The sequence below is a fragment of the Magallana gigas genome, chromosome 9 (assembly GCF_963853765.1).
Source record: "Magallana gigas chromosome 9, xbMagGiga1.1, whole genome shotgun sequence".
Lineage (NCBI taxonomy): Eukaryota > Metazoa > Mollusca > Bivalvia > Ostreida > Ostreidae > Magallana > Magallana gigas.
In genome coordinates this window covers 24,690,435-24,703,469 of record NC_088861.1, presented here as the reverse complement: position 1 = coordinate 24,703,469, position 13,035 = coordinate 24,690,435, and the positions used below count along the sequence as shown (strand labels likewise).

Genomic DNA, 13,035 nt, shown 5'->3' with positions numbered 1-13,035 from the left:
TACCCTCTCAAAGAGGCATCATTTATATAATAAAATATACATACTTTTTTAAAACAAGAATTACTATACCAACTTGTCTAAATAATTTGCATTTCATTAGACAAAACTGATTTGATAAGAGTTATGATTTTTTTTGCTCAGTTGAGCGATGTGACCCTTGGGCCACTGACCACTGTTTTACAATTATTCTTAATTGATATGTTTACAAGTTTACATTTTTAAGTAAATCCACCCTCCTGTGACGTCATACATTTTACATAAACCATGAATTCAATAAAATTCTTGCAAGTAGATTTGTAATTTCTATGTTATCATAGGTGCACATCAAAAACTCAAATCATTGTTTACTTGAGATATTTAATTAACGTTTTTCATCTTTATATTCAACATAATTCAATAATGACAAAGAAAAATAACTCTTTTCTACTTTTCTCTAAGTGATATATCTAAATGCTATTATTTTTCTAATGTAAACATTTTTTTCTTTTTTTTAAATTAATTTTAGTTTTCTGACATAGTAAGCAATAAAATTTAAATAGACAAACAAGTATCCATCCACTTAAATTTAATTTTAAAACAAAAAAAGTGTGATTTAAGATGATAATTTCAGCCTTTGGTTTTCATTACCTTACATTTTAAATAGTATTGATACATATATATTTTATTTATTTTTTGATGAAATTCAAGTCCAATAAGTTAAAAAAAAGTTAAATTTTTAACTTTGAACCCATAATTTTATAGGTACGGAGTTACCTTAAAGTTGTGAAAGAAAATATACTTTTCTTTTTAGATCCTGCATGTCTGGAACTCGACTTAGACTTTCATTGCTTTGTTGCTGAGAAGAATTGCCAAAAGAGGTGAATTTATACATATTTTGTCATGAAATAATGAGATTTTGTGCATTGAACAGCTTTTATATTTGCGTATTTTTTCAGACTTTTGACTACAACGGACAAATATTTTAATGATGCTAAAGATGGAAAGGCAAAACCAGAAACATTCGATGGATCTATCAAACTACAACTTGTCATTGTCTTCTTGTATGGTTTTCTTTGCGTAGCAATTTTGACCGGATCAGTTGCGATTTTTATTTACAAAGGAAAAGAATACAAAAAAGGTAATAACGGGTATTTCGTAATTCTTATATATATATATATATATATATATATATATATATATATATATATATATATATATATATATATATATATATATATATATATATATATATATATATATATATATATATATCACAGTTGTCCGTCGTCCGTCTGTAAGTTATTCCCATTTTTACTTCTTCTCTATAATCCCTTGGGCCAAATAAAGCCAAACTTGGTACAAAATATCCTAAAGGGAAAGGAATTCTTAATTGTTAAAATAAAGGTAAAACGCTTTTTAAATGCGAGATCATTGCGGAACAGTGAAAATAGTGTGTGTGTGTGTGTGTGTGTGTGTGTGTGTGTGTGTGTGTGTGTGTGTTTTAAAAAATCTTCTCAAGAACCACTGCACCTGAAATGCCAATATTTACATTGAGGCTTGTTAATATAGTGAAATTACTAAAATGTTAAAAATGTGACTCACAGGACTGATACTGGCCCCAATAGGGGTTAAAACTTCAATATATAGAAATATATGGGAATATGTTTAAAAATCTTTTTCTCAAGAACTACAATGCTACAACTTGTGAGATAATTATGCAAGTATCCTCAAATAATGTTAATTCTAATTTTTTTAAATCATGACCCAAGAACTAATACTGGGGCCCCAAAAGGAGTTCAAAGTTTAAGATAGAAATATATAGGGAAAATCTGCTCAAGAACTCTAATGCTACAATTTTAAGATAAAAGTGTATAGGGAAAATGCTGTTAAATTAAAAATTTAAAAACTGCAATAAAATAATAAAAGGAACTGTTGTTCAGGTAACTGATGCGGCCCATGGGCATCATGTTTAAATTTTAGGAAGTGTCATCTTGATATTAATGTATGCTGATAAATGTAAATAAAAATTCAGAGTGTAAAAACTAATCTGGTAGATAAAAGCTTTTTTTTACCTATTCAATCTACGATATACTCCACTTTTGGTAAACCCCATATGCAATACTTTAACAAATGACGCACACTTTGTCGACTCTATACCAGTACATTTCATTTCGTGGTGTGAAAAGACATTTCTATTCGATATGCAAAGTGTTTGAATACTGTTTATGCAGACATAAGGCATTAAATGTAAGCATGTTATACTAATTATGTAGATAATTTATTGTAGAAAAAATGGAGTACGCGGTACCCATTGCGTTCCGTCTGAAAGCTAACATATTAACGATTCACGGATGAATTATGTCCAAGACACGATGTAGCATCGATATCAATGATATCGACGATACTGTATCGATATCGAAAACTAATTTCAATATTATAAAACTGATATGCATATCTGCTCTATTTGTATAAAGCATTTTAAACATTGTGACGTTATCGCATCGATATCATTTCACCATCGTTAAACACCATATTTATGAAGACTTTATTTTGCATATTTTTATGTTTAGATATTTTACAAATGAGTAATTCGTATTTCTGTCGATATCGTCAATATCGACAATATCGTTTCGATGTCAAATCTTATATGTACACAATTGAAGCTATGAAGTTATCTCTCATTTATGCTAAGCATTTCTTTATGTTCTATTGATAGTGGCAATATTGTATCAATATATATCATTTTATAATCGTAAAACACCTTTATTTATACGTTATTAGGCATTGCTATTGTTTTACATGTACTTTAGTGTTGATATCGACGACATCGTAACGATATTGATTTGCATGTACATTTTGTAATCAATGATATCGGACATTTAATTGTTCAATACATCTATATTTTTGTCGATATCGATATCATCCTACAATAGTTTCATAACATCATTTATATTAGATGTTATTTTGTAATAATGTTGTCTTTTCTTGGTGTCGGTATCGACGTTATCGTGTCAATATAAATTATATGCACAACATAATCAAGAACTATCGATATTTGTACAGGGCTTATCTGTAGGTTTCTCGATATCGTGTTGGTTTTGCAACTTAACAGTGTCTGTCGATATTGATGTCCATATTGTCACTTTGTGCGTGATATTGTCGATATCAACAAAAAAGTTGGTCTTCGACATAGATTCGCGTAAGGGTGTATTCCATCGAATTTGAGTTAGGTACCTTATGTTTCATTAAACATTAAATAATTAAATAAAAATCTATATCTCAAAGTCAAATCTGCATTTTTCATTTCCACACAAGTGGCTGAATGTGGATATTAGGAATCTGTAAATCGACGTTCATATCTTCTTCTGAACAATACTTTGACTTTCGAATGAATATTTGAAAAGAATAAAGTTGTTGCTAGTTTTATTGGTATAAACAGCGTAATATATTACCACGTGTCATAAACCATATTACATTTTTTAATCAAGGAAAACATAATCAATATTTTTTTAACACACACTTTATATCATATAGGGTATTTCTATTTTAATAGGTACATATCTTGATGACGAAGAGTATAGAAATAAACAGAAAGGTGGAAATGAAAAGAAACTAAGAGAGTTTTTAAGGAGAGAGAAGATAACTGTTCGCCATGCTAGAGGCATTATAGTTGGATGCAGTGGTGCTGGGAAAACAACACTTCTGAGAAGATTGGCAAATGCTAATTTTAATGATCTCCAGAAGATTAAGTCAACAGGTCTTGTAGACGTCCATGTGAACAAGTTCGTGTTGACAGAGGAGGGAACAATGATTCCAAGTAATTTCGTTTTCGTAATATATGATAATATATTTTTTATGATATAATATTAAAAAAAAAGATATATATATATATATATATATATATATATATAAATATATATATATATATATATATATATATATATATATATATATATATATATATATATATATATATATATATATATATATATATATATATATATATAACGTCCATTAATTTTCAAGTCACCGAAATCACCCAGGTGATCTTATTTAAAGTCCTTCGAACAATATACTTTTCAAAATTTTGCGTTTGCTTACCATTTGCTTACCGTTTTTTTTTCATAGTGCATTTTAGGCGTTCAGGGTTAACAATTGTGCACCCTCCGTTCACCGACCATTCGCACTAACCATTCTTAAAACGCTTAGAGTTTGCTCACAGTGTGTTTAAAATGTGCTCAATTCTTCTTTCGGTAATCTGTCACGGATCAGAGTTTTTTAAATTGTCATTTGGAGAACCAAACGTGTAATGATAATCTTACTAAATGCATCAAATTCAATATTACTTTGCATTTGTTATGACACTGGAATACTAGCAGGCATGTGTAAAGTATTCCGATTGATTCCTGTATAAAGAGAAGTAAACAAAACCTTAAGCGCACTATATGTTGCATTATTCCACATAACGATTATGCAAAAGTTACGCTGTATATATGTAAGAGTGTGTTTCGATATCGATATGTCATCCATAACCATGGAAACACAGACCCCAACATCATCTTTTCCATATGTTAACCCCCATTATTGTTCACCCGTTGACCTTTATTTTATAAGGCCCCCCCCATGTTTGTTCTATTTTTTTATTCTACCTCCTATTCATTTGTTCTTTTGTTCATCCCCAAGAGTCAGTATTTGTTTAAAAGAATATCATTCAAATATGTGTTAAGCCCCGGAATCCATGGATAATCAACTGTAAATAATAAAGTTGACCGCAAAACCTATAGAGAGGATTCTTGGAACCCCAAATGGGAGTTTTCAATGACGTACACAGTAATACCCCCTTCGTTTAATCGATAAATGATAGGGGTTTAAATATGGAACGGATGATGTTGAGGTCTGTGTTTCCATGGTTATGGATGACGTCATTGGTGTTGCTATGCTTATGAATGAGGTCAGAGGCTCCTCGGAGGATCCTAAGGAGCCCATAGTAAGGTATCTGGTCCAGAAAGAGTACTTTTACACTACTTCGGGCAATTGATTTCTTTCAATGAAATCGAAACGCATGGGAGCAAATTTCTTCATCATGATTACGTTTAAACCACCAGGAACAACTTTTAAAAATCAAAAATATATAATGCAATTGAATGGTCTTTCTCAACTTATCGTTGACTTTAATGTACTTTCTGAGAAATGCCTGAGAGACGTTCTCCGTTTAAACTTACGTTTTAAGCCAAGTATGAGGTCCAATGAACTTTCATCATAGCTACATGCATTTAATATAAAGTCATGTGTAATTAAATTTCGTAGATATAATTTAACATAAGATTTAAAAAATTGAAATTCAAAAAATAAAAAAATAAGAAAAAATTAAAAAAAATAAAAAAAATATTCCTTTATTTTCAAAACTAATTTAAACTTCAATCTTGCAAAGATGAAGTCAAAATATGTTATGTCAACAATAAACCATAAAATGTCGAAAATAATATTATCTCTTTTTGTCTTTAAACCAGATATCATTGTAATCTTAAATGAATTATTGTCATTTTATTTTATGTGCCAATTAATGACGAGATATAGATTGTTTCTTTGATTAGTTATATACCAAAGACAGATAATCATTTTTAAAATTGACTGAAAACGTAACGGCGCAACGAGAGCTACAAACGTTATAGATTTAACGCGAAATAAATCTAATGCAAACTCTGAAAATGCTCCTTGGTGGAAATAATATGTCAAAAATTAAACTTTGGACATTAAACAGCCCAAAAAGATATAATATCTGTTAGTATTTAATTAAAATATTAAATAAGAGTAATTTGTTGGTTATAACTTTTATGAAAAATTGATGATAGGTTGCCAAATTATCTTGGAATTGTCGCTAATTGTCTTAAATATCGTCAAATTTTCAACTTGTCATATTAACTACGTTTACAGCATAACATTACCAAATAATCGATTTGACATATCCAATATTACATGTACTAGTTCATTACATACCCATGGAACGTTTTTTTAATTTCTTCTCTTGTACTAGACATTTAGCAAAAAAACTAAGTACATGACAAGGATAAATCAGGAAATCTTTACATAATTGCAAAAGGTTTTTTGTTTTAATTTTAGGGCTGAACTGGAAATTTAGCAAACAAACTAAGTACATGTTGAGAATGATGAAGGAAACCCCTAAAAACATTAAATGTCCGGAATTCTGATATTACGTTAGGACTCTTTTTGTCCGAAATTTAACATGGAGCTATTTTTTAAAGCTATCCCTTTGTTAAATTATTAAACTTCCTTGATGATTTGTTGGTGCCTTTTTAAGGGTTTTTTTTAGAGGGGGCGGGGCGGGGAGGGGGTGCCTGTTCATACATGTATGGCAAATAGACATTAATCATTCCTTTCGAATATCTAAAAGACATGCTGTAAAATAGAACATGAACCAAATTTTGCAAAGCATGAGTCCTTGGTTTAAATTCTGAGTTTGTGTTATGATGGGGGAGATATCAGTCATGTTAAAAGCATACATTTTTAACTAAAAACGTCTAAATTTTTAACAGGCATCTTCAATAAAGCAGGTAAACATATGCTTAAAATGAGCAAGGATATAGTTGTTGTAGAGCATTTTCCCCCTAGTACACACCCCCCCCCCCCGAAAACCTGCTTTATAGTAGCTTTTCAACCCCCGGGGGGAGCTACTATATAGTAGTTTTTCCCCCGTGGTAAGGTTTCTCCCTCACGTTTTTGGTTCAGATTTTATAAAAGTTATTAAAGGAAACCCAGTAAGGATTAAAATCGATGTTTGTAGACTTCAGGGTTGCATTAAAATTTGCATTACTTTGTACAGGTTAAGTTTTGTTTTGCCGATTAATTATTTTCTATAGACAATCTTGAAAACTGAACATGCGTATTGTAGATTACATAGAACTTAATTTAGGTTAATGATTGCAAAAAGTGCAATTTGGTCGAAGCTAAACCCTTGTTTTAGAGAATCTTTGGAAGAACTGAAGGATCGCTCATGCCGTAACAGTGTCGACCTTAACAAATATTTATCCAAGCAAGATAATTTATATCATTCTAAGGTATGTATCACCTAAAAGTAGATTTAAAAAATGACATTTATGGTTTTTATCAGAGTGGACAAGAATTATTCTTTGTTCATAACTAAGATTTGATAAGTATTATTTATCTAATATATTTTACATACAAATGCAATAATGAGCACATTTTTTTGTTTTATATGAATTCACATTGAATTAAATGAACAAACATGTAGCATTGTTGTTAAAAGTGAAAGGGGGCAGACCCATCGAAAAATCTTAACAAAATAAAAATTGAACTTCCCTAAAAAAATCGTGAAAATCCTAATTTGTGGAAGGGTGGGGGTGGGGTGGGGGATGTTGTTCTTAGTGTACCTGTTCACTGTTCATTTCATTTTTAATATGTAAATTTAAGAAAAATCTGCGCCTAAAAGTGGGGGGAGGGGGAGGCAAGCCCCTGTCCCCCCACCTGTAAAGCGACGTGACTGATTAAGTTGCCTGCCATACGACAGACCTTATGTGTTTTCCACGGATTTTAAAACCTGAAATTTTACGTATACATGTAAACGTATAACAACTTTTTGTAGTAAATGTTTTGTCTTCTGTCTCTTCCAAAATAAGACAAAATTTGACTTTTTAAAACTTTAAGACTTAATTACAATATGATATATTGTATCCTATTACATCAATTTTTTGATAGATAATTCGTTTATATTTTCTGTGAAGTTTTCCAATCTCCAAACCTGCGAATTTAATAGCTCATGATCAAATGTATTGTGACGTCTTCCTTAAAAAAATGTTCTTGTCATAACGTCATAGTCTAAAGTGCAGATATGCATCGATTATAAGAATAAAACACAGAACATAAAAAGATCCGAAGTATTCCGAAATCCGAATAAAAGGTGCAAGGTCTTCCCAAAAGGTGCAACACATGGTGAAATAAAGGGTGATAATAGTAGAATGTGATAAAGGCATTTGCTCATACATGTATCAGGGGTGAAAATCATGCATTTTATTCTATGTATTAATGCATTTGTTACACTTTATTATGAGTAATCAACATATGTCATCCCAGATTTTGCAAATTATAGCCATAGAGTGTCTGCAATAAACATGACTGGAATGTAAAACAGGGGGTAAAATCTATTATATACATGTAGTAGGTTTTCCTTGGGGGTAATCTGACTATAAAGAGAGGGAAATTCCACTATTCAGTCAGCTTACCGTGGGAGAAAAACTGCTGTATAGCCATTTTTCCGGGGTGGGGAACTGCTATATAGCCATTTTTCCGGGGGAAAAGGTCGGTATAGAGAAAAGGCACTTGGATCTAGTCCACTGATGCATTTTCCATGGGCGGTAATGTTAACATTACGGTTCATATTTCCAGCCCTAATTTTCGTTCAGCAACTTCTTGAATGACAGCTTATCAATTGTATCTCTCCTGTTAAAATTTCTCGGTGTGAAGTCTTTCCGTGGTTTGTTTTTCCGAGAAAATGCGTCTGTATTGAAAAAAATGAAATTTAAAGTAGAAAATTTTACAAGGGTGTACATCAAACAATTTCAACTCTTTCTTTCAAATGATAATTCAATTTCGACACTTGCTTTTAAAATTGCAAATCCTTTTCTCTGACATGCGTCAAGCATTCTGATTTAAAATGTCCCAATAAAATATATACACTCTGCAAGTATAGGAACAATTTTGCTAAAAGCACTACTTTGTTGTCCTACCGAAACTTTTAAAATTAATTATCCTTTGATCGGTACTTGTAGTGTATACTATAGTGTTACTTTGGGTACATCAACGCTCACTATGGTTTCGTTGTATTTCAATGAAGATTCATTTTGGTAGCATTTTTGGTTCGTTGAATCAAAAAGAATACAAAACATAACTATTTTATTTCCACATAAAGTGTTCTTTGAGTTTGATATAATGAGCATTATTTCACAGATTTCTTAAAACATTTTCAGTACTTCGAATTTTGGTTTCATTAGTCTTTGAGATTTTTTTTTTTGGTGACTATCATGTTAAAATGATTTTACGTAAGCAACTTTATTTCAAAATGTTTGAGAAAAAATGGTATGGCATTTTGCATGTAATTGTTGTAAACTAAGAACAATGTACTGACCGAAAAATTTTTTGGGAATATATTAGTTTAAATAAGTAATCTATTTATAGAGATCAAAGCAGATTACAGTCCTCTGCATACCGAAAATGCCTCAGGATTTTTTATGTACATGTACGACTTTATCATAAAAAAGGTTAAAACATGTTTTTGTCACACATTTATTCACCTTATATATCAAGAAAAGATAACTGCCATATTAGTTTTATAAGCCATATATGTTTTTGATTTTTTTCTTTTCTCTGTAAATTATGTAATTGATCATTTAGAGATAGGAATTGTACAAGATATGTGATTTGTATGGCACTTTCTTTAGTTTGTGGATTATCTTATTTTTCTTAAAAACTTGTGAACTTAAACACCTTACCTATTCCATGCACTGGCACTAATAAAATGGTAAGTTTGGTAGATTTAAAGTAATTGTAACGATTGAAAAGTTACAGTGACTGTAACATGCATAGGAAAATATATTAGGGATGACAATTGATTGCGGAATCACAAATCGTTCTGACCAATGAACCGAATACTCGTATCGAGTTCACAAAGTGAATATTATCATTTTTTAATTGCATGTTCTTATCTTTAATGCTACAAGAAGCACGACAGGAATATTTGTACAGTACCGATCAGACCCAACCTAACTAAAACCCGGGTTTACTTTCTGGGTTTACTTTTTGAAAATTTGGGTCCACTCGGGGTTTACTTTGGGTTTACTCGGGGTTTACTTTGGGTTTACCCGAGAATTGCTTTTGAAGTCAACTATACGCACAGAAGTGTGAAGTAGACCTGTATTTTATCTTGTCATCCTACTGCCTGTAATTCCTGCCCCTTGTATATTCCGAATACACATGTAGCGTCTTCTTTCAGGGAATTCTTGTAATCGGGGTTTACTCTCTGTGTCCACTCTTGGTTTACCCTGGGTCCACTCTAGTAAACCCAGAGTAAACCCAGAAAGTAAACCCAGGGTTTAGTTGGGGTTTATTTTCTGTTAGGTTGGGTCTGATCGGTACTGTAGATATGCAAATTATATTATTCTACATTATTTTAATTTCAAGAAAATTGAAGCTATAATAACAAGCAAACAGTCGCAAAACAATTTCCCTACCTGCAATTTAGTGGCAATTTTAACTTATCAAGTAAAAGGTGATCAGCAAAGGTCGATTAAAGTTTGCCTATGAAAAGTTCTAGATGTTCCGTTTGAAGTTTTTATCTTTTTTGATTTTACTTACCATTATATGTTCTATAACGACAAAAGCATTTGCTTTTATTTAAATGAAATAATGTCTTTGTAAATGAAAACATGTAAAATAAACCCAAAGAAAGTCTGTACAATAATTACATTATCATTGTAACAGTACGCAACAATGACTTTAATATCATTCACTGATCAGATAAATGGTGAACAGACAGGTAGGGACAGGTTGTTTTTCAATTCTCAGCCCCGGGGCCTTAACTGTCTCCAATTTACATGTATCTTTTCGAAAGATATAAAATGAAATTTACAATGAAGTTGGGTATAGTCAACTAATGCATTTTCCATAGGCGGTAATTTTAACGTTAAGGTTCATAGCTCCGGCCCTGATATCAAGATTTCTGACCTGTGGGCCCATACGATCATTAACGGTGGTCAGCCATTTTTAGAGAGGTCAAGATGAAACATTTCACATGTAATACATTTTTGATTAAGGTAATACATTTTTTTTCAGTCCGCAATAGCCTTTATACACTACTCTTGATGATAACATCAAATCACTCATGCCGATACTTTTGCCTTATACAGGGTATAGATATATCCGGATATCGCTATTTAGAATATGCTACATTTATAAAAAATTTATAAATAAATAATAATAAGTAATTTATTAATTAATGATATAAAATATTTGAAATAAGTAAGGACATAAATCAAACGGCATCCATACATTCTGAAAAGGCTATTGTGATTGTTGTTACCTTGACCCATTTTTTATTCTGGCGATCATTTCATTTCGATGAAATTAAATACAATCTAAATTGTACGCACCATTTTTACTTATTATAACTTGGCCTAGATACAAATTGAGTTTTAACTAAATTGTTAATGTGCCTTTATTCTCTACCATATCATAGAGCATGTGGGTGACGGAGTTAGGTTCATAAGATATAATAGGCACGCGTGATAAACGTCGTATTCAGAGGGCTTATATGAATAAAATTAAAATATTTTTGTTTATAATTTTATAAAATATATTGTTTCAGATTATATTTAGTGATTGCAAATGATAAAAACCACACAAAATAATTTACAGAGAAACGCGGGAGGTTTTCTGCTTATGGTGACGGAGTTTGGGTACTCGGGGATAGTTAGAGGAATATACCCAGTTGCGTTAAAATATACTTTGAAATTTATATTTTATATGACTCACGAATTATTGATTTTGAATCCGGTTATCATCATATCAACTAGCCGGTTAGAAAGTTACAAAATATATTCAGAAATACTTTCAGCGAAAATGCTACTCATTTACATACATGTACTAACTCAAATGTTTTTGTTCATGTTTGTATTCATCTGAATTTTATTATTAAATGCGATAGTCTTAACGATAAAATTCGAATTTTTAGGGAAAAAAGATGAAGATCAAACAACAATTAAAATTCCTGCAGGAATGATAAATAATAAGGATTTAAACCAATCAATAGAGACTGACATCGAGAAAACTGATGTAAGCATAGAAATCAGTGATGATAAAGGTAAGATTATAAAGGATACACTTTAATAGTTCTTGTAAATTGCAAGGTTTTTTTTAGTTTCTTATTTTTTTTTACTGTGGGTTTGGATTAAGAAAGATTAAATGAGATTTAAATGAGATAACATAAATCCTAATGTAAAGGAACAGTTTCTAACTAATCCAAGTTGATGCTTTAAACCAACACAAAAATATGAATTATTTGCGTTAAACAATGCCTACAATTAAAACAAATTAAACTATGGTTATTATATTTAAATAACTCACTAACAGACAGTTTCGCCACCTTACATGCATCTTAAACAACTATGCTCTCTCTATTACACACACACACACACACACACACACACACACACAGTTGCAGCAATGTATCAACATTACAAAATTTAATATTTGATGAATCTTCTAACGCTTATCTGCCATGGTAAATTTTGAATAAATATTAAAATAAGAAAAAAAATTGTTCTTATCATTTAATCCTAAATTAAGAGACCATTATAATATTATATTATGTTCTTGGATCTTGACAAACATTGTAAAATTTAAGTCCAGATTTCATGAAGAAGACTTTCATTTTTTTTATGACAGTGGATTCTCTTTATTCGACTTTGGTTCTGTAGTCGGACTATTTTCCCACTCTGATCACACATTTCAAAGACTCATAATTTTGCCACGTGTGTTTTATGATCGTCGTCCTTTTTTGCAATTCAAAGACGAAAATTGTTTTTGCATGGTCTGTATTTTAAAATGTAAACTTTAAATTTTGAACTGTAGATCCAAAGGAAATTAGGATTGACGGACCGTGGAGCTATAGTTCCGTCCATACAAAAACTGTATCTTTATTGCACATATTTAACCTTTTTTTAGGAATATATTTTGTGAGGACTTTAAACACCACTACCACCCCTGTAAAGTGAAACGGTGTTGTTTGTTAAGGGATAAAATAACGTCTTTTGAACTCGTTGTGAAATTAACATACTTCACTTACTAAGATTGCTTACGGTGTTTAAAGTTGAAACAAATAATTTGGTGAATCAATAGTAAAATCTCCAAGGAATTTTTGAAACTGTAGATTCACGGTCTTTCAAACCATTTTCCCCATGGAGGTAAAATTCTGAACCTACCTAAATTACAGCTCTTTCACTAATACTGTTTTTCATTGACCAAAAT

General features: G+C 30.9%; 1 protein-coding gene across 1 annotated transcript in view; it reads left to right on the top strand.

Annotated features, from left to right (window-relative positions):
- The window catches only part of LOC136271865 (uncharacterized), a 126,134-nt gene that overhangs the window by 72,266 nt on the left and 40,833 nt on the right, over window positions 1–13,035 (top strand). Inside the window, exons 5-8 of the mRNA XM_066072428.1 lie at window positions 791–857; window positions 936–1,117; window positions 3,533–3,796; window positions 11,741–11,869. Coding sequence (XP_065928500.1) covers window positions 791–857; window positions 936–1,117; window positions 3,533–3,796; window positions 11,741–11,869 — 642 coding nt within the window. The remainder of the gene's footprint in view (window positions 1–790; window positions 858–935; window positions 1,118–3,532; window positions 3,797–11,740; window positions 11,870–13,035) is intronic.